Source organism: Vombatus ursinus, unplaced genomic scaffold (genome assembly GCF_900497805.2).
Source record: "Vombatus ursinus unplaced genomic scaffold, bare-nosed wombat genome assembly UNPS02000580.1, whole genome shotgun sequence".
NCBI classification, from domain to species: Eukaryota; Metazoa; Chordata; class Mammalia; order Diprotodontia; family Vombatidae; genus Vombatus; species Vombatus ursinus.
The window spans coordinates 30,787,777-30,810,611 of NW_020940358.1; the positions used below are offsets into that span (position 1 = coordinate 30,787,777).

General features: G+C 38.8%; 1 protein-coding gene across 1 annotated transcript in view; it reads left to right on the forward strand.

Annotated features, from left to right (window-relative positions):
• The window catches only part of PBK (PDZ binding kinase), an 18,406-nt gene extending 7,339 nt beyond the window's left edge, over positions 1–11,067 (forward strand). The window contains exons 4-7 of the mRNA XM_027852926.1: positions 4,086–4,255; positions 7,180–7,309; positions 9,053–9,226; positions 10,123–11,067. Of these exons, the coding sequence (XP_027708727.1) occupies positions 4,086–4,255; positions 7,180–7,309; positions 9,053–9,226; positions 10,123–10,322 (674 nt within the window). The 3' untranslated portion in view covers positions 10,323–11,067. The remainder of the gene's footprint in view (positions 1–4,085; positions 4,256–7,179; positions 7,310–9,052; positions 9,227–10,122) is intronic.
• Positions 11,068–22,835: the final 11,768 nt, after the last annotated feature.

Genomic DNA, 22,835 nt, shown 5'->3' on the forward strand with positions numbered 1-22,835 from the left:
CACACACACACACACACACACACACACACACACACACACACACACACCAACAACCTAGAAAATATGTCAAACTGAATTTTGGATCAGGAAAGCCAAGAAAAGTCACAGTAATTTTTCCAGCCAAGACAGTTTAAGAAGACGGAGAGTTCTCTAACTCCCTCTGCAACCTCTAATGATAGGAATTCTCAGAGGTGTCTCAGAGGAGACACACATCTCTCAATATGAGACTGTGAATGGGATAAGAAACTTTGGTCATAGTGAATGAGCATGCTGCTATAAATTTTAAAAGGTCTTTGATGGAGGCAGAGTGATAAAAAGCAGTTAGCTTCTTTCCACAAACCATTCCAGGGGGCAGCTAGGTGGCACAGTGGATAGAGCACAGGCTCTGGAGTCAGGAGGACCTGAGTTCAAATCCAGCCTCAGGTACTTGACACTAGCTGTGTGACCCTGGGCAAATCACTTAACACCATTGCCTAGCAAAAAACAAAACAAAACAAAAAAACCGTAACCCAAACAGTTTTAGAAAATGGACCAGACCGAAACCTAATGAAAAAGTTCAGAGAAAGTCACAGTGAATCATTTATCTAGCCCGGCTTGCCAGAGGGAGGCAGACAGGTATGCAAACACTGGGGGCAGGTTGGATCAGGAGCACATGGCATTTTGGAGCATTCCAGCATCCAGGGAGAGACTGTGTACTGTGTACCAGTGCAAGAGTCCAGACTGGAGCTCCACCAGACCTATACAAGGGTACTACAAAGGAGACAGGTACAAACTGTTCACCCACTATCTAATTCTTGGTCACAGATCTAGAGTGAAGCAGGGTGACATTTGTGAATAGGACGTCCCTGGGTGGGGTACTGAGAAAGGAGCAAGTTCAGAAGCCAGAAGCAGCAGAGTGGCTCAGACCCCACGCATAGAGCAGAGTCTTATTCCCAGCATCTAGCCCAACCTACAGAGGAATAACCAGGACAGGAATCCTAGACCAAAAGGGAGCCTACAATTCTACCACTGTCAAACAACAGAGCTTTTCAGCTAATTGAGGGAACAGAGTCTAGCAGCCGTCTACACTTGCATAGACCCTGTCTCTGTGCCCCTGCTTTGAGTTCTGCAAGTTCCTGATCTGGGTTTGGGTCTAAGCAACACACCTATGGGCTTGTCCTGTTTAGAATTCCATCCACTGGACTTAGTGGTAGACTTAGCCACTACCTGCCAGCTTGAAAAACTTTACTGGTTCAGAAAGACAGAACTGTCAGCTACCCTTTGGGTTGTATTCTTGCCCTTGTTTCTTTGCAGGTTTCAAATTGGGTGGAAACTAGCACAGAGACTCCACTCCACTCCTTGGGTCAGAGCCACACTGCTACTATTTGCTTATCAACTTGCTCCATGCTTGGTGTACCACTTAGGGCCAGAGATCACTCCTTAGCCTGGAATATTACTCCTGGTCACAAGTTCCCTTCCTAGTCCTTCCTGGATCTGTGACCAGGAACTGGAAAGTGAGTAATAGAGCTGCTAGTTAGCACTCTTTCTCAAGTTTAGGCCCCTGTATACTGAACCTGGCCCTCTTTGACCCTAGTGTACAGTTTCTCCTTGACCTGGAATGCTCTGCCTGGTGTACTGCTGGTCAGACCCTATCTCCAGTTTTTATACCTGTGTCTCCCTTTGCTGACCTGGGTTAGTAAAGTGACTCATTGATTTTTTTTTTCTCTCTTGGATTTCCCAGTAAAGATTCAATGTGGTGTATTCCAGACCTTTTTGGAAGAGTTGGGAGGAAGATCACTATGCTTATATCTGTTACTCTGCCGTCTTGGCTCCACCTTTGTACATTTCTTTTTAAAATCTAAATTGGTTTGGTGAATTCTGTGCATCCACACCAATCTTTTTAGATAAATCCCATTTTTCCATTTTCATTGGAATTTTGTTCTTGAGCATGTCCTCTCCGTCTTGGACTGATTTCCCGTATAGCATTGTAGTCTGTGGGATTTTACCCATATTTCTGAATCTCTGAAATCTCTTTTTGTAGGATGCATGTTAGATTTGACCCAGATATCTTCTTCTGTATAACAAACTGAAAGGCAGTGGAGCACCTTCTGTGCCACCCTTCACCCCAAGGTTCCCATCATTTCTGTCATCTCATTCCCGTCATGTTATCTCAGCAGTCAGTGTGAATCAGATCCAAAAGTAGAATTTTCTTTTATTCATTCCTCCATCTTTTAAAATTTCATACTTTTAAAAGATGAATTGATCACTAAAACAAACCAATAGTTTATTTCAGTTGTGGTAGAAAGCTCCAGTAGATGTCTGGATAGTCACAGTCTCTCATCACAAGCATATCATACTTCTGTACCTGGATTTTAATGTTTCCCAAATTCTTCAACTATTTCTTTCTGTCTAAGTGATATGTAGTATACTCCAATGACAGAATCACCTCTATTGACTTTCACCTAAATATTCCCCATCATGCTTCCCCCTCGGTGGTTCCCGAATTTCCTCATATAAGTATGTATATCCAGAACCAGTCCCTATTGAGAACTTCTCTATTCACTCAGTCATCCAAGTGTGCCATCTTGATGTTTCCCTGAGCTCTTTGCTCATTTATCCCATATGTCCAAATAATTATAAAATCTTATTTCTACCTCATAGTATTTTTTATATATATATACATATATAGACAGAGAGATAAAATATACCTCCTTTCCACTTACACAGCTACCTGTCTAGTTCAAGTCTTGCCTGACCTATTACAGTAGCTTCATAACTGGTCTCCCCGCCTTTATCATCTCCTACTCTAATCCATTCCCCACATAGCTGTTAACTTGATTTTCCTAAAACACAATTCTGACCATGTCCCCTCTCTTTCTCCTGTCCCCCCTCCGCCCCAACTCCCTGCAAGGTCCCTGAGATGTATAGGGTCAAATATAAACCCCTTTGTTTGGCATTTTAAATCCTTCACAACCTGGCCCCTTCCTACCTTTCCAGCTTTCTTATGTGTTATTCCTTTCTACTCAGTTGTTACCGTCGTCTTGTTGTTCCCACACATATACTCCATTCCTATTTCTATGCTTATTTCCCATCCCTGGAATGCTTTCACTCCTCATTTTCCTCTCTCAGAATATCTGACTTTCTTTAAGGATGAGTTTAAACACTCCTTATGTAGGAGGTCATTGTCCCCCACCTACTATCTGCTAGTGCCTTCTCTATGATTATTTTCTATCCAATCTGTGTTTCTTTTATGTACCTATTCATATACATGTTATCTCCCGCTTTAGAATGTAAGCTCCTTGAGGGCAAGGGACTGTTTTTCCATTTTTCTTTATATTCCAGTATTTAGTGACAAAAATGACACAAAGAAATCACTTAATAAGTATTTGTTGATTGATTTTAGCAGTCTTTGCTAGATATACTCCATCTTTGGCTAGGAATCTATTCAGCTCAGTATTTTAAACTGTGGTCCAGAAATTCAAATTCCATTCTTAGAGGAAGATGTGATTTTTGTACCTTCTTCAGCTTCTTATCCAAGACTTCATAGCCATTTGCAATAATTTTTAAGTTCCTTCTAAATACATTTCCCTTCATATTACAAACCAGTTTTCCCAAATGCATTTGCTAAATTTTCGTTGTTTAATTGTGTCCAATTCTACATGACAAAAGTCCATGGGGTTTCCTTGGCAAAGACACTAGAGTGGTTGGCTGTTTTCTTCTCCAGTGTGTCCTATTTTGCAGATGAAGAACCAAAGCAAATAGAGGTTGAATGACTTACCCAGAGTCGCTAGCAAGTGTCTAAGGCTGTATTTGATCTTCTTCAGTCCAGGCCTGATACTCTATCCACTGTACCAAAATTCTTTTCCCAGAGTTTCTATCATAGAGTATTGATTTACTACATTAGTATTACTGATAGTCATTGGCGAGCGGGATGGGTAGTGGTGGTAGAAAGCTTCTTTAGATTGCTAAATCAGTTTTGTAATTATTTGCATAAATATCTTTGCTTTATTATATAGCTGCCAGTATTGATTTAATCATGTTGCCATAAAAGCAGAACTCTTAATTATTTTTCCCTACTCCGGTAAGAAAATATCACCTTCTTTAAGGTTATCGTGCATATGCTCAAGCCCAAGATGGCAGTATGTGTCTTGCTATGGAATATGGAGGAGAAAAATCTCTCAATGACTTAATAGAAGAAAGAAATTCCAACTGCCCTTCTCCTTTCCCAGCTGCTACAATTTTGAAAGTTGCTTTGCACATGGCAAGGGGGTTAAAGGTATGTCAATGCCATCATATTTAAAACTACTTTTATATAGAACACATATAAAGCAAATATACATGTATAGTTGATAGTATATACTTTACATTTAAGCACATAGAGAACAATAGTTGTAACAACATCTACATGAAGTGCATGGCATATTTTTATGAATTCAAAGAGAATTTAAAACATTTACCAGAAATTTAATTTAGATTGAGTAGTCTCTTATTAATTCATGTGATCTTGTGTCGTTTGTTTCTTTAATGGTAAATGGGTAAAAATATGTCTCAGAGGTCATAGTAACATTATCAAGATTATAAATTTCATAAGTAAATTTTGAATCTCAGATAGAAGTTGTAATATGCTTCATAATTTGGAATGCCAGCTTTTGATATGAAATGTGTGTTATGTGAGTTATAAATAAAGAATTATTGCATAGAAATCAGGCGCCAGTTTTACAGATTTTCTGTTGACTAGTGTGAATTTTATTACTCATTACAGTGAAAGATTGAAAAACTATGTACCTAAATGTTTTTAATATTCATAATCCAAAGTCTGTATGATATTTTGGAGAGTGAAGGAGAAAGAAGGAGTTTGGGTAGCTATGTACCCCTACATAGTCAATGTGATAAATATGCATTAAATGCTTTTTATGTTATGCTTATACAAATTACAAATGGCTTACATATTATAGGTATAGTTTATCATGAAGTTCTAGCTTCTTGTAATGACTTCTTCAAAGATAGCCACAAGCCTCTCAAATATGAAAACGAAGTCTAGCCAAAGCACAAAGTATTATGAGGTACAATCCCAAGGATTGTAGATTATCACACTGATAATGGTGTATGTTTTTAAGGCTGGTAAAAATTCCTAAATATGAGAGTAGAGAGCAAAGATGCCATTTATGACTTTAATTTTATCTTCAAATAATTGTCTAAATATAGTTAAACTAAGTTTGTACAACTGCTATTTTTAGATAATTAACTACTCTATTCTTATATCACCGTGTGTGCTATTTTGAATACATCAAATAGCTGAAGTTGATGGGGCTTTTTGATCTTTTTTCCTTTTTTTTAAACTGCATTCTAAATCTAGACTTACAATGTGATCTAAAGTCTAGCAAACTTGGGCTTTTAAATCATTATGGAAAAATTGGAAAGCCTGTCGAAAATCCCACTGTGGAAAAAAAATTTATTATTTGGTTTCCTTAAAGCAAAGAATCAGGCGGATTGGGGGGGGGGGGTGGTTTTAAGGTTAAATATACTCAGACATGAAATTTCTCATTGTTAATACTTCATCTTTTAACCAGACTTCATTTTCATATTAGAGAGGATCTAAAGGCATGTGGTCATTTTAGTTGGAACCATCACGAGAGAATTATATAATAATTACACTTATATTAATTAATTATACTTACTACATTTATAATAGTGTACATTTGTATAGCACTTTATAGCTTTAAAAATTATCTGATTTGATCTTCACAATAACCTTGTGAAGTAGGTAATATAATTGTTACCATCCCCATTTGACACAGATAGGTGGTGTAGGGGCTCAAACAGGAAGACCTGAGTTCAAAACTGACCTGAGACATTTACCAAGTAGGTGACTCTGGGCAAATCAGTTAGGCTCTGTCTGCTTCATTTCCCCCAGTTGCAAAATTGGGATAATAGTAACACTTACCTCGAATGGTTTTTGTGAAGATCAAATGGGATAATATTTGTAAAGCACTTAGCACAGTGGCTGGCCTATAAGTGCTTAATAAATGCTTATTCCCTTTTCTTCCTATTCTCATTCCCTAAGTCAAGATATGAGCAAGATCTAACAGATATTACCATTTTAAGTATATGGTTCTTCTTATGCTGAATGTAATAAAACCCTTTTTTCCTGCTCTTCATTTGTTATTAATGAATAAGTGGATTTTATTTGGTCTTCCTTTACTGTGTGATTACATTAAGTGCTTGCTGTGTGCATAGAATTGCTCCAGCCAAGCCATTCTTTTTATGTTATATATGTCATGCTCATTCATATCTCCAAGCCTTTGTTTATGCTTGGACTGCTTTTTTAATTTTTGCAAATCGTACCTATGTTTCAGAATTCCATGAAACAGTCCCTGGTGATGCTAGTCCATCTCTAAATTTCTGTAATACATACCGTTTGTACTACCTTCTTTTTGTACTTAGTAACAAGCTGTTTTATATTATTCACCTGATTTCCGTGTTCGTGCCTTGCATCTCCAATGAGAATGAAAGTTTTTGTTGTCAGATGCAATTTACTCTCTCTTAAATTCCTCTCAATCTTCCAGAACAGTTAGGTACTTAGAAGGTTGATAGTCCTTATTTTTTTGAGCAGTGTTGAACCTTGTTTGCATTCTTATCTTTCTACACAGAAAGATCTGTATAGATGGTAATTACAGGGAAAGCTGTTACTTTCTCCTTATCAGCTAGCTAGTACTAGATATTAAAATTTATGATATCTCAATATAGATCTTCAAATGACTAAGCAATGCCAAATAGTGACTCTAATTATAAATAGCAGATAAATCACTTAATTAGGGGTCTTTAGAACAGGGGCATTAAGACAAGCAGGATTTAAGAGTTATCATGTTTATAAAGCACATTATTGTTTTTGTTGCTCTTATTTTTATTGTCATCATTATTGTGTTTGACCAACTACATCTACCAATTTTTTCCCTTACCCTCAAGCTCCTGGCAAATGTGGCTTTTCTTATGTTACAGTTGTTAAAATTATCATGTATACTGTTACTGTGTTACAGTTATTAACATAGTACTGTTTCCACCTTTAGGAAGAATTAAAACTCATTTTTCCATATCAGAAACTCTGTAGTTCATTATCCGCACCTGTGGTGTTGCCATTCTTTCATCAATTCTCTTTTTTGTCATCCTGCTTATGGGTGTTAATTATACAATTTTTTTCAGTATCTTCACCAGGAAAAGAAGCTACTCCATGGAGATATAAAGTCTTCAAATGTTGTAATTAAAGGTGACTTTGAGGCAATTAAAATCTGTGATGTAGGAGTCTCACTGCCATTGGATGAAAATATGACTGGTAAGTAATTCTCTTCTGTAGGGTTTGAATTGGGTTGTGTGGTTAGGATATGCATTCCTTGAAGACACGACAATACGTTTGTGTGTGTTTAGCATCCTATGGGTATTTAAAGTACCTTAGCCTAGATTTATTTGCTACTTACTGCCTAAAACCTTGCAGTTTTCCTATAAGCTAAGAATTTGAATATTATATCTAATTTCAAAATAATTCTGCTTTTGATTTGTAAGCAAAAACAGGTTATGGAAGCACCCTAATAAAGTTCTAGTGCATATCAGCAAAGAAGAGTAATTCATTTTATGACATTACCTTGCAATGTTAGTTTTAAAGGTTTGTGTCTGTTAGTAGCTACAATATTTCGATAGAGCATTTATTAAGTGCCTATTATGTGCAGGCCCTGTGCTAAATGCTAGGAGACATATATGCAAGCAAGATAATACACAAAGGGGAGTTGAATTATATGGCTGCCTGGGGTGGAATTAGCTGGGAAGTGGCATGGAGGCTGAGTTCTCAAGCAAGATAAGACAAAAGCTCTCCATTAGAGCTGAGGGACACAGGGACAGTGCAAGGTTGTAATTGGAGAGAGAGGGGGAGGATGACTTACAGGATAGACAGCTTGGGGAGGAGATGACTAGAAAGTTTTAGATATGATGTGAATTAATCCATCAATATTTGTTGAGTTTTCAGCATCTATATGGGTCTAAAGCTAGAAGGGACTTCAGAGACCATCTCGACCACTCTTCTCATTTTAGGAACAGGGAAATGGAAGCCTTTTATTCAAATTATTTCTCAGAGAGTATAAAATAGTATAGTCATTTCTACCTTTAAGGTATCCATTTTCTACCCATTAGTAGTTTAATAAAAGCAGTACAGAAGTTCTAAACAGTAACTTCTAAAGAGTCACTGTGAACAGTCTCATAAACTAATATTTCAGAAGTGCCCTTAAAGGAGGCACCTGAAAGGGGTTTGTACCGTACCTGTCCTATTGCCCCCAGGCAATTCATTGCCATTCTGCCCCATCACTCCCTAGTTGAAGACCATAGATATATATTTCCTCAACACTTGCTACTTTGCCTAGCTTAATAATTATTGCTTGTTGGTTGATTGATGTTGTAAAATATGCAGCACACAATTGTTTAATAGTAAAATCTCAGTGGTGCATACTGAAATGTTATTGAGGGCTATATAAGACTAGAAAAGGTAAGTGGTGGATGATTTAGCAAGAATTAGAGACAGCAGAAGGGAAAGCTAGATGATAGTACATTGGTATTCCTCACGTTACTCAGTAACCGCAAGAGAAAGGTCTCCAGTGAATTGGGTTGATCCTCTGGAGGATTGGTGGGATAATGGAGACAAATATCACACAGGATGAGAAGGCTAGAGGATTTTGATTTGGCTATTAAGAGGCTATTAGATTTTGGATCATTCCTTCACTAATTTAAAGAAATTCGGATTTTTTTTTTTGCTGTGTGGACATTGATAGTTGTAGCTTGAGCTTGTTAAATTGTAGGAACGGGATTGAATCTTGTATTTGCGAATGTCATGACATTTAGCCATCTGCTGAAACATTTCCAAATTGCTGATTCTTATCATGTTTACTAAGTGCTTCTGAGAATATCTGTTAGTATTTTCTTTAAAAAATGGAGATGATCTGGTAAGTGAAGTGACATTGATATATTTTGCATTGAAACTGTGAATAATTAACACACCTAATATCCCATCACTAAACATACTTATTCCATTCAGTGAGTGATCCTGAGGCACATTACATTGGCACAGAACCCTGGAAACCAAAGGAAGCTCTGGAAGAGGGTGGTATTATTACTGATAAAGCTGACATATTTGCTTTTGGGCTAACTCTTTGGGAGATGTTGACCCTAACCATTCCACACATTAATCTTCCAGAGGATGATGATGAAGGTATGTAAGTATGCTGCTGTCTTACACTCTAATCTTGTTTACTTACTTTAGACTAAAGGGTAGTCTGTAAAATGCCACAAATATTATATGTAGACTTTATACAAACTTGACTCATATTCAATATGTATTTGCACTTAGCTAACATATTTAAAAACATTTGATTATATGATTTAGTAGCTTATTAAGGCATCTTTTCAATATTTCTGAAACAAATGAAAGGATGGTCTGAGACCACACAGATATAATAAATAAAAGGAAATACAGATAATTTGATGATATATATCAAGATTTTTCTAGAGAAGGATCCTATTTGAAGTATAGAGAGACCCATTATTCCAGTATGCTTATAACGCCTATTTGATAAATACTCTGACCTGATGATTCAAGAATTTAGGGCTTTTGCCAAAACAGATTTAAACTTCTAATTCAGAATATTTTTGCTGCAGGCTCTTGTTGACATCTGTTAATGTTTCCTATTCATAAGATATGAAAATATGGTCCCTTGTATGAGCTGGCATAGCACAGTTATAACCTTTAAATTAAGATGACTGGTGGTATTCTTTCCACTCGAGTTTGTCTCAGACTTCTTGACAAGCATTTCATATAGTCTAATGGAAAGAATTGAGAATCAAGTGACCTAATTTAGTAATAGTAAATACCTGTTTTTACAACACTTTACAGTTTGCAAAGCACTTTCTGGTTCCAGATCTGCCATTGCCAGTCTTTTGAAGTTATTTCACCTCTGAGAGATAATTTCCTCATCTGTCAAATGAAGGATTGAACTTCATAACTACTAAGATCCCTTACAATTCTGTGATTCTTTGACCTTAAACTGACTTTCTAATTACCCATAATTACTTACGTTAACTGTTTATATCTCTAACCTTATTGAGCAGACAAAACATTTGACGAGAGCTTGTTTGATGATGAAGCATACTATGAAGCATTGGGAACGAGGCCAGCCATTAATATGGAAGAATTGGATGATTCATATCAAAAAGTGATTGAACTGTTTTCTGTTTGCACTAATGAGAATCCTAAAGATCGTCCCTCGGCTGCACATATTGTTGAAGCTTTGGAAATGAATATGCAGTGATTATGTAGGATTCACTTTTTTTGAAACACTGTGACTGACAGATGCATCATTATGTTATTAACTATCATACATTTGTTAGCAGGCTGAAAGCTATTATACCAACATTTCCTTATTAAGATTTCCTAAAATAATCTAATAAGAGCTGAAAAGCTTTCTTAGAAATTGAATTAGAGTCTCTAACACTAGGATGCTCATCTACTTATGATGCTTATCTTTTAGAAGTGTTGAAGTCAGTGAGTTTTCAATATACTTCATATGGTCATCTATCTACTCAAGTGCTCATGAGAAATTGCTTTACAGATTTAAAACACTGCCAATAAAGTGCAGTTAGGCTTATTTTTTAAAATTGTTTTGGGTAAAATGGCAGTTTTCAGTACCTATAATAAAACTGTTATTTTCTTTTAAAGCTCCCATTTTCAAGGGGTTGATAGAATTTTTAGAGTATAAAATATCTCGGTTCAGGAAGGTTTTTATAGTTGAAAATTTTCAATCTTTTGTTTATATTTGCCTGATGTGGTGATTAAATATAAGCAATGAAATCTGAGAGAATTAAATTACATTAAAAAACAAAACAAAACAGTATCCTGGCTGCTTCTCCCAGGATTGGTTTTCAAGAGTGGGCGTTTCTTGTTTAAATGAACTGCTACAGCTCTCCTTAAACTCTCAGGATCTCTACCTGAGAGTTTCTATTTGTAAGTCAGAGATTGATGTTTTGGTTATAATTTATTAAATTATGTCACCTTAAGTTATATGGTTCCTTCTTTATTTTTCATATATTGTAAGCTGTAGTCTCAATGTTTCATAAAAAGATAGAGTTGAAATAATGAAAACACTGAGAAAAGTTCAACATAAAAATTGACTTAAAGTTTGCAGATGACTTCCAGAAAAAGATGATGGATGGTCTCAACAAAAATCCCACACCTCTGACATCAAAATAAGGAGAAATATACAGTACAGGAATATACTTTCTAAGAAGTAAAGACAGGAAATACTTTTACTTAAGTAGTCTTCTGAAATAATATGGGAAGTCTACATGAGTGATTCACTCCCCCTACGTGTGCCCTGCATGATCTATGACAGCCCTGAGGGTCAACTTTGATTATAATGACTTCTATACTGTCTCTTTCAGCAGTGACTCAGCCCAGTCTCTATCTCTACCCCACCACTAGGGAAAGCACTGAACATCTCCAGCACCACAGTGGAGACAGTCAACAACTGAGTTTGGGGAAGAGATCTGGGGGCACAAAGCCATACAAATGGAAAAGATGAGAAAGAAAAGATTCCTTAAGGAGAATGGAGCTATAGGCTTCTGTTCATGAAATTTCCTGGACTATCTCCAGGGTGTCAATAAATGTGAGAAGAGCTTTAGTGTCAGGGAAATTGATAAAATAGAAGACCTGGAATTGAAGAGGAGTTGAAAGAAGCAAAGCTTTAACATGGCACTTACTGTGTGCAGAGCAATATGCTGTATGTTGGGGAAGAGAGAAAGAGACCTTAGATGAGTCTCGCAGTCTCCTTAGACTGCCCCCAGCCCTCAAGAAGCTTGGAATTTAGTAGGGGGCTAAGACCTCAACAAAGATAAGTAATATTAAATTAAACTGTGTTTCAGTTAAGTGTCAGTTTTATTCACAAGGGTCACTACCTCCTGAAGACATCAGAAAAGTAATGGAGAAAGAGAGCGTTTATAGGTGGCTTGGGATTTCCTCCATCTCTATGGGCAGGTAGGTGTGAAAACAGCATCTGCTACTGGAAGGAGTTGTCTTGTTTGACCAAAGATGAGAAGATGAGATAAGAAGAAAGATAAGATGAGAAAAAAGGCTGAAAAGTGGCTTCAGGTTGTGGAGGACCTTGGCTGCAAGGGAGAGAAGTGTGGATGGCAATAGGGAGCTACTGAAGACTTTTAGCAGAATTTACAAGAGGGGATATATCCAACAGACAATGGGGAAGTGGAATTAACAGGACCCGACATGATGATTTGAGTACCAAAAAGGGAAGAATCAGTGAGAACCCAGAGGTTTCAAACATTATGAACTAAAGTTTGGCTGAAAGGGATGGAGAAAGTGAATAGTGAGGACTTAAATCAGTTACAGACAACTTTCTCAAGATGAGTGAAAGGGTAGGGTAGAGGATGGAAGAGATAAGAGTTTTAGAGGAACTCTCAATGTGTTTGTGGGCAGGTAGGAAAGAGCTAGGGGTGAGGGGTGGGCATGGTGGTGCTATAGCATGGTCCTGTAGCTTAGTGAGAGTATCCTTTTCGTAAGGGAAGTTTGTTTCTTTAAAGGGACAGAAAAATAGCATGTTAGGAAAACAGGTCAACTCAAAGAAACAATCTTTCAGATAAAATTTTGCAGAAACTGACGTCTGAGGCTCTGAATGGGAACTGTCTCTCAGATAGATGTATAGACCTGTTTGAAGGCAGAACAGTGATTGAGGTGATGGGGGCTGCAAGGCATTGTGGTCCATAAGTTCATCTGCATGTGACTTTTTCATGTTTTGGTGATTATAACAAATTGTGAATCAAAAAACTGGGAACCTTCTGGGTCATACCTGACAGAAAAGTGGCTCTTTTGATTTTCACATCCTAAGGCAGAGAGAATTGTTCATGCTTATGAGAAGACAATAATTTGAAGCATGAAAAACTCCTAAGCTGGTAGAAGAGCAGGAAATGAAAAGGGAGCCGAGTACAGAAACAAGTTGCTAGGAAACCTGCTGATGTGAAGAAGCCTCTCAGCTGGCAAGCGGACAGGAAGTGTCCACGGCTGTTCTGCTGGAAGCTGGGCTGACTCAGAAGGGAGGCACTGTTTCACCTAGAGCCCATTGGAAGAGAGATGATTACTCCTGCTGCTCTATGGAGAGCTGTCAGAGGTTACATCGGCCCTGTAGTGCCATCTCTAGCCTGGGAGAGGGATTGTCCTCTTCTCCACTGGGCTTAGAAGGAGGACAAAAGGAATCAGGCTTTGCATCTGCTTTGCTGTGAGAAACAGCTTGACTTTCCTGAGAGCTGATTTGTACAAGAGCAAACTCCCTTGATATTTGAAGAGCCGGCTGGGCAAAAGCTGCATGGCCCTATTATCTATAGCTTGAGAAGAAGTAATTCCTCTGAAAGCCAAAGCAGATCTGTCAACTTCAGCAGTCTTCAGCTTAAGGGAACTTTATCACTGAACAAGCATAACACTTTATTAGCATCCTGCCCAAGGTGACTACGTGCTAAAAGTTTGTCATTGCCTTAGTAGCCTGAGAATAGTGGAGAAGTATACTTTTGCTTAGCATGTGATGTATATTGCACATTGTTCTCTAAGGAGACCAAAGACCCCAAGACCTGGTGTCCAAAGTTGTAATTTGCCCTGGACACATGGATTTCCAAACTCTGTACTTCCTTGCTGATTTCTGTAAATGTGAGCACACTCTCTCCCATAGATAACTGTGTGTATTGGTGGAAGAGTGAGTCTTGGGTTTATGAACCTACTATTATATTTTAATCCTACTTTGCTTTATGTTAAGTAAATGTCATGATTAATCCTGCTCTTGCCTCCTGGTGAGCAAAGATGGTGATTATTCCTGCTTTTGCCTTCTGTTGAGTTAAATGTGATTATTCCTGCTTTTTCTTTCTAATTAGTCTTGTCTTTTTGTTAAGTAAATATTTCATATTTAAAAGTGAGTGGTGTCATGGTGACTGATTTTGTGTAAATGGGAAGCACACTTGTGGGTGTTCAGGTGCAATAGTGGTAAGTAGTATTGCCCTCCATTAGGGTTACCCCTAGGGTCCTGTAAAAGGGTAGGTCTTGGTCCAAATCAGGGCCAGATTCCCTACTCTGAGGAAAATAATAAAAAACCCAGGTCTGCTGTCATGAGGGCAGGATGAAATGAATCAGCCAGCCCAGAGAGAAGGGAATAGAGGTGTCATGTTGGGTGCCATGCCCATGACCTGTGTTTGCACAGGCCTTGGCTGGGTTATAGGACTAAGGACATAGCTAGTAGGATTAGCCTTAATGAGTAGTGGGGATGTCTCTTCTGTGATTATCAGGGAGAGGGTTGATGATGTGAAGGTTTAAGAAAAGTAGGAGGATAAGCAGGGAAATTCAGTCAGCCCCAATCTTGTGTGTGAAGTAAGAAACTAGGTCATCTATTGAAAACTGGGAGACACAGGAATGAAAACAGTCATTATGGCTAATGAGATAAAATGTCAGTAAAATAGAGTAGCATTGTCAAGCAACTGAGGTTATGCACCATAAATCTTTAGTGGGTGAAATCAGCTGAATTTCACAATTCTTTCCGTTGATGCTTAAGAGTACTGTAGCAGGAAGAGACACATCTAATGGTGGTAATTGGCAGATTGAAAATGGAAGATCATGAGGATAGTAGCTAGTGAACCATTAAAATGGCAGACTGTGATCAAGGCTATGTATAGGAAAAAGGGAAGCTAGACTAAGAGAATCAGGTGATGATATGGGTGAAGAAGAAAGGGGTGAGTGTGCAAGGTGGATGAATCGTGATTGGAAAGTGGAATTTCACTGTTCACTGAAATAGTGTTAGAGGTGTAAATTACAAGGGATTGTGAGGTCTATTGTGGGAACATAATTGGCATGTGGCAAAAATGGGGTGAAGTGAAAGCAATTGAGGAGGTTGAGATAGTCCATGTCAAAGGGGTTGTTGATGTGAATATTGAAGTCCCTAAGGATAGTAGTAGGGGATTAAGTGGAAAGGAAGACCATGAGCCAGGTGCTAATCCAATCCAATCCTATGAGCATTTGTTAGGCATATGTGCAAGATCTGAGAGTTCAAATCTGGCCTCAGACGCTAGCTGTGTGACTCTGGACAAGTCATTTAACCTTTATTTGCCTCAGTTCCTCATCTGTAAAATGGGGACACACTGGAGAGGTAAATGGCAAACCACTCCAGTATCTTTGCCAAGAAAACCTCATGGACAGGTCCATAGGGTCACAAAGAGGTGGACACAATTGAACGACTGAATAATAACAATGTACAAGACTATTGTCTTGAAAATTTTTTTTCTGGATTTAATCTTTCTTTTCCAATGGCTGTTTTCCCTAGCCATGCCACATCCCTTCCTCATACATACACATACACACACACCTACTTTTTGTCCTGCCCTTTGTATTTGTACTTTCACATATCTGCAGTCTATCACTCTAGAAATTTCCAGTTTCCTATGTTGTTTCCCTATGACTTCAGGCTTAGAAACAATGTAGACCTGGCTGACCAAGGTTCTTCCTATAGAATACCTGAATGACTTTGATCTAGGAGCTTCTCTGAGCCCTGAGCTCCATGAACTACTCTGAACCATGGACTGAGAAATCCCAGTGAAAGCTTATAATCATCAATCCTGGTAGTAGCCATTAATCCATAATGCCATTTTTGTCCTGTCTCCTGCTGTGGCCTAAAGAGAAGCATTCCCAAGATTCCCTGGCAAGTATTGGCTGTATCCCTTCTCTTCCCTTTCCCAGTTTTCTGGATGTGTTAGTTCCAGCCCTGGGATCGGGGATTAATAGTCTGCTCCAGTAAACTTCCCTTGCTGTCCTTATCTCTCCCTTGGTGCTGTATTAGGTGTCTTTAGTTAAGCCATGTGACCTTCCCTTGAATACACCAAATAAATGGACCTATTGCTTTTAGCACTGACTAGCTTGTCTAATTCTGTGATGCCCCATTAGTCCCGTGAATGGACACTAATAAGGGCACTGTGCTAGGCATTGGAAATAAAATGAAAAGTTCCTGCCCTTTTGGAGCTTATATTCTATTAGGGGGTGGGGCGGAGCACAAATATGTAAATAGATAAAAAATTATTTAAGGAGAGAGCACTAAAAACCAAGGGAATTGATCAGTCAACAAGCGTTTATTAAGACTTAGTACATACTATACATTGAGGACACAAGGGCAAAACCAAAGTCCCAGGAAACATCCTAATGGGGGAGAAAATGTGGAAACAGCTAGATAGCTATAAGATATATATAGAGTAGATGGAAGGCCAAGAGTGGAGAACCTGCGACTTCAGGGCCACATGTGGCTCTCTAGGTCCTTGGGTACGGTCTTTTGATTGAGTTCAAGTTTTACAGAACAAATCCTTTTATTAAGGGTATTTGTTCTGTGAAGTATGGATTTAGTCAAAGGGCTGCACTTGAGGACCTAGAGGGCCACATGTGGCCTTGAAGCTGCAGGTTCCCCAACCCTAGACTAGGGATTAGCAACTGATGGACAGAAGAGCCTACTGGAGTAGGTGGAATTTGGACCATCTTGAATATACATGTAAATAACTGTGTATATAAACACACAAGCCATGCACATATGCATGTGTATATATGAATCATCCTCACGCATAAAAAAGAGAATTGAATCCATAGGAGCTGATGAGATTGCCAAACAAAATAGTATTGAGTGAAAGGGGTAGGGGAGAGAGGAAGACACCCAAAGTTAGTGGACCTCACCTGGATGAAGAACTAGTAAAGGAGACTGTTGAATGATCAGACAGGAAAAAGGAGAACCCTCTGTCACAAAAGCTAAGTGAGAAGAGAATATCCAAAAGGAGTGATTAACAATGTCACATGCCACACAGAGATCGAGAAGTATGAGAGTTGAGAAAAGGCCATTAGGTTTACCAGGAGATCATTGCTAACTTTGGAAGGGGTAGTTGCAGTTAAATGATGAAGCTAGAAATCAGATAGCATGTGGTTTAGAGGAGAGAAGAGAAACTGAAAGCATTTAGTATAAGACACCTTTCTCAAGAAGTTTAGCTGAAAAGGGGAGATTTATTTATAGGATAATAGCTAATGGACATGATAGGATCAAATGAGGACCTTTTTTTAAGGATGGGAAGTCAGGAAATGAGCCAGTAGATGGAAGGAGATTCATAGTTAGAATGGAGATGATCATGAGGTCAATCTACTGGAGAAAGGAGGGGATGGGGTGGAAAAAAGGGCACATAATATAGTATTTATTTGCCAGGCACTGTGCTACGTACTTTACAATTATCTTATTTGATCCTCATAGCAACCCTGGCAGATAGGTGCTATTATTATCCCCATTTTACAGATGAGGAAACTGAGGCAAACAGGTTAAGTGGCATGCCTAAGGTCATATAGTTAGTGTGTGAGGGCAGATTTGATCTCAGGTCTTCCTGACTCCAGGCCAGGCACTCTATGCACGTGTAGAGAGGTTGGTTTTGGCAAGGACTGGGGCTACCTCTTCAAGAGAAAGAAGAAGTAGTAGGGGAAGATGTCTGAATGATGAGAGTGGAGGAGAATGAGAGAAGTAACTGTCAGCAAATAGCCTTAACTTTTTTTTCATTGAAGTATGGGATAATGTCTTGTATGAAGCTTGAAGAGATGAGGTTTGGCACAGTTTTGGGGAGAAGTGGAATAGCACATCAATTAGGAAAGAATAATGTGCTTGCTTTGGTTCACTGAGGGCCCAATTGAGATTCAATAGCTTAAATTTGTTAGTGACCCCAATCAAAATTGTTTCATGAGTTTTTACAGCTCCATTCAGCAGCATGTAAGTAGGAACAAAGGAGGTGGATGGTGGGAATAATCCAAGGTTGTAGTTGGACAAGGTATGATTGGCAATAGGAAAAGGGAGTAAGAGGCTGTAAAGGGGAGGACAGTGTACAGTTGGTTTGCCAAGGGGTCAATCTAGAGAAGAAAGTAGCTATAACCATCGCAGGGAGATAGCCTGGAAAAAGTGGATAGAGGGGATGGAGGTCATGATGAGCATTAAGAATAGGGTTAGAGGTTACAAGACATCATGAATGAGGAAGTAGAACACACAGGTGATAAAATGTTCAAGGACATGAGTATCTCTGTACAGCTGAGATGAAAGAGTAGTAAGTCATGGGAATCGAGTAGAGTGAGAAACTAAACCAAAATTTATGTTGAAGTCTTCTATTATGAGGACAGGAGGTCCAAAAGGAAGACTGTAAATCAGGGATTGAACTCATCAAGAAAGGAGGGAGAATGTCCTAGGGATTGATAGAAAATAGCCACCAAGGCAAAGAATTGGAAATTGAAGAAATGTCCATCAATTGGGGAATGGCTGAACAAGTTGTGGTATATGAATGTAATGGAATATGATTGTTCTGTAAGAAATGATGAGCAGGTGGACTTCAGAAAAATCTGGAAAGACATGAACTGATGATGAGTGAAGTGAGCAGAACCAGAAGAACATTGTACACAGTAACAGCCACGTTGTGCAATGACTAATTTTATTAGACTTGGCTCTTCTCAGTAATGCAAGGATCTAAAACATCTTCAAAAGTCTCATGATGGAAAATGCTATCCACATTTAGAGAAAGAACTATGGAGTCTGAATGCAGATCGAAGCATACTATTTGCTCTTTTCTTTCTTCTGTTTCCTCTTCTTTTGGTTCCTCCTATGGGTTCTAATTCTTCTTTACAACATAACTAATGTGAAAATATGTTTAATAGGAATGTATATACAGAGACTATATCAGATTGTGGCCATCCTGGGGAAGGAGGGGGAGAAAATTTAAAACTCAAAAGCTTATGGAAGTTATTGTTGAAAACTAAAAATAAATTAATTAATAAAAAAAGAAAATAGCCATCAGGATATGGCTAGGGTGATAAATTTGAATAGTGTGAACCTCAAAAGAAAAGAATAGTGAAGGTCATAGAGGGAGGTAGTGCTTGGAAGTGGCAGTGGGGAGCAAGGAGCATTCTGACTGTCCCACTGCAACTAGTCAGTCAGGGAGTATGAGAGACAGTAGCCAATGCTGGAAGGGGTGGCAAGGGAAACTGTCATCAGGAGGGATCCAAGTTTCAGTGAGGAACAGAAGATGGAAGGAATGGAAAAGTAAGATGTTTAAGACTAAAGAGAAGTTTATTATGGAACAGGAATTCCAAAGGGCATGTTGGAAGGGCTGAGCAGATCTGGAGTGGGGTCTTGTGGGGTTTGTATTGATGTGGATAGGCATGAAGAAGAGGAAAGTTGGGGATGGGGAAATGTGTTTGTATATTGGTTGCCAAAGGTTCAGAATCTCTGAGATAGGGCTAGTGTAAGGGAATGGGAATGTGCTTTATCATTGAGGAGTTAGTTCAGGAATAGAATCAGTGATTGCAGAGAGGTCTACTGAGAGAATCAGGAGATTACCTGGTGGCAGAAACAAGGGGGTTTGGTTTGCCCTATGGAAGGCCTACAGGCGAGAGGAATACATCTTGTTCCCAGAGGATGCCCTGGCACTGCAGATGGTCCTGGAGCAGGGACCCACTGAAGAGGTGGGTGGCAACACCCCACTCCCCACCCATGTCCTGTTCTGGTTGTTCAGTCATTTTCAGTCATGTCCAAGTCTTCATAACCCCATTTGGGATACTGGAGTGATTTGCCATTTCCTTCTCCAGCTCATTTTACAGATGAGGAAACTGAGGTAAACAGGGTGAAGTGACTTGCCCAGGGTCACATAGCTAATAAGTGTCTGGGGCCAGATTTGAACTCAGGAAGATGAGTCTTCCTGACTCCAGGGTTGGCACTCTATCCACTGTGCCACCACCTGGCTGCTGTTCTGGAAAGGGACCTAAAAAGGGGTCTTGTATCACCCTGCATGTGGCTGTATTCTGAAGAGAGAGTCCAACAGGAATCCAGCAGGTGGCAAGGGTCTTGATTTTCCCTAAACAAGGGAGATGGAATGCCAGATTCAGGAATAGCAAGTAAGCCAGTTTGACTGGAATAAGTATGTGAAGTAGAATACTGTGAAATAAGCTGGGGTCAATTTTTTTCTTTTATCCTAGAGGCAATAGGGAGCCACTAATGCTTCTTGAGCAAGGTGATGTGATCAAACTTGTGCTTCTAAAGCAGATTATTTTTGAATCTCTATGGAGAATAGATTGAATCAAGGAAAGCCTGGGATTCTAATCAGGACATTGTTGGAATGGTCCGAGGTAGAAGTGTGTGATTAAGGAAGAAAAATATGCTTCTGATTTGCTCCTACAATAAGACACATTTATAGAGAGAGAAGTGAAGGTAACTTTAATCAAGATTATAATACAGGCAGAGAAAAGCTAGATTTATAGCAACATATAATTAACAATACTACTATAGTCAGGCTAAGGACACAAAGAGTAGCAATAATATAAGAAAACATCACCAATTTGGGGAAGCACCAACACCTGAATTCCAAGCTGAGGATTCCCAGGGTATACCTTTCAGGGTCCTGATTGGGAAAGTCCCATGCAGAGAGTCCTCTCCATGGGTAAGAATCCAAAGATGGCTTTCCCATGTGGGATTTAAATAGGGCCTCTAATCAGAATGGCCAACATGACAAAACAGGAAAATAATAAATGTTGGAGAAGATGTGGGAAAATTGGAACACTAATGCATTGTTGGTGGAGTTGTGAAATGATCCAACCATTTTGGAGAGCAATTTGGAACTATGCCCAAAGGGCTATAAAAATGTGCATACCCTTTGACCCAGCAATAGCACTTCTAGGGCTATATCCCAAAGAGATCACACAAATGGGAAAAGGACCTACATGTACAAAAATATTCATAGCAGCTCTTTTTGTGGTGGCAAAGAATTGGAAATTGAAAAGATGCCCATCAATTGGGGAATGGATGAACAAGTTGTGGTACATGAATGTGATGGAATACTATTGTGCTATAAGAAATGATGAACAGGCTGACTTCAGAAAAACCTGGAAAGACTTGTATGCTCTGATGCTGAGTGAAGTGAGCAGAACCAAGAGAACTTTGTACACAATAACAGCCACGTTGTGTGATGACTAATATTGATAAACTTAACCCTTCCTGGCAATATAAGGATCTAAGACATCTCCAGAAGTCTCGTGATGGAAAATGCTATCCACACCCAAAGAAAGAACTATGGAAGCCAAATTGTTATTTTTTTTCTCTTCTGTTGAGTTTTGTTTCCTCTTTCTGATGGTTCCTCCTATTGGTTTTACTTTCTACTTACAACATCACTAATGTAAAAATATGTTTAATATGAATGTAAATGTATAGCCTATATCAGATTGTGCGCCATCTTGGGGAGGGTTGTGGGGAGGAAGGGGAAGAAAAATTTTAAACTCAAAAACATATGGAAGTGATTATTGATAAATCAAAATAAATAAATAAATAAGGCCTCTAACAAAGAAGACCCCGTGCAAAGGTGTCCATGATTCTAGTAGATGTTTTTACTCAGCCCAGGAACTGGCTAAGTTCCTGGAGCAAGCAAAATATCTTAGAATATTAATTAACTTGATATGTTCCATTGAACAGGCCAGGTTCCCAGAACACATCTTTTCCTGAGAACTGGTTAAATTCTCAGGTCAACATAGACAACCACATTCTGGCTTATGGCCCAATGTTTAGAGTCATATAGGGGACATGGAAGATCTTTCCCTATAAGATTTATCAATCAAGAAGTTATAAGGGGTTGAAGTAGGATAGTGGTCATGTGTTTGGAGAGAAGGGGACAGATGAGAGATATGCTGTGGAAGCAGAACTGACAAAACTTGGCAACTAATTAGATATAGGAGTTACAGAGGGAGAAATATTGAGGATGACATTGGGAATCCAGGTGACTAGGAAAATTAAGGTAATCTCAACAGAAAGAAGAAAGTTTGAAGGAGGGGATGAATTTAAGAGAGAAGATGAATTTGACTTTGGACATGTTGAGTTTGAGATGCATATAAAATATCCAATTGAAGATGTCCATCAAGTAGTTGGTGATGTAGGATTGGAGCTCAGGAAAAAGATTAAAACTGGAAATACAGATTTGGGAATCATCTGCATAGAAATGATAATAGAACTAATGAGAGCCAATGAGATTACCAAGAAAGTATATATAGAGAATAGAAGAGGACCCAGGAAAGAATGCTGGGGGACACCTATGTTTATGGAGTGGGACATAAATGATGATTCCACAAAGGATACCAAGAAGTCAGACAGATAGGAGAACCAACAAAGAGCAACATAAGAAAAACCTAGGTAGGAGAATATTTGCAAGATGAAGAGGTAGTCCACAGTGCAAGATGCTTTAAAGAGGTCAAGAAGAATAAGGACTGAGAAAAAGTCATAGGATGTAGTAATTTTAAAACGGAAGGTAACCATGGAACAGTTTCAATTAAATGGTGAAGTCAGAAGCCGGATTTTAAGAGATTGGAAAGAGGGAGGAGAAATATAGGCACACCTCATTTTATTATGCTTTGCTTTATTGTACTTCGCAAATATTGCATTGTTGGTTTTGTGTGTGCGTGTGTGTGCTTTGTGGCAACCCTGCATTGAGCAAATCTATCAGCCATTTTTCCAACAGCATGTGCTCACATTGTGTCTCTGTCATATTTTGGTAATTCTTGCAATATTTCAAACTTTTTCATTATTATCATATCTGTTATGGTGATCTTTGATGTTATAATTTTAATTTTTGGGTGCCATGAACCATGCCCATATAATAAAGCAAACTTAATAGACAAATGTTGTGTTTATTCTCATTGCACCACCAACTGGCCATTCTCCTGTCTCTCTCCCTCTTCTTGGGCCTCCAGATTCCCT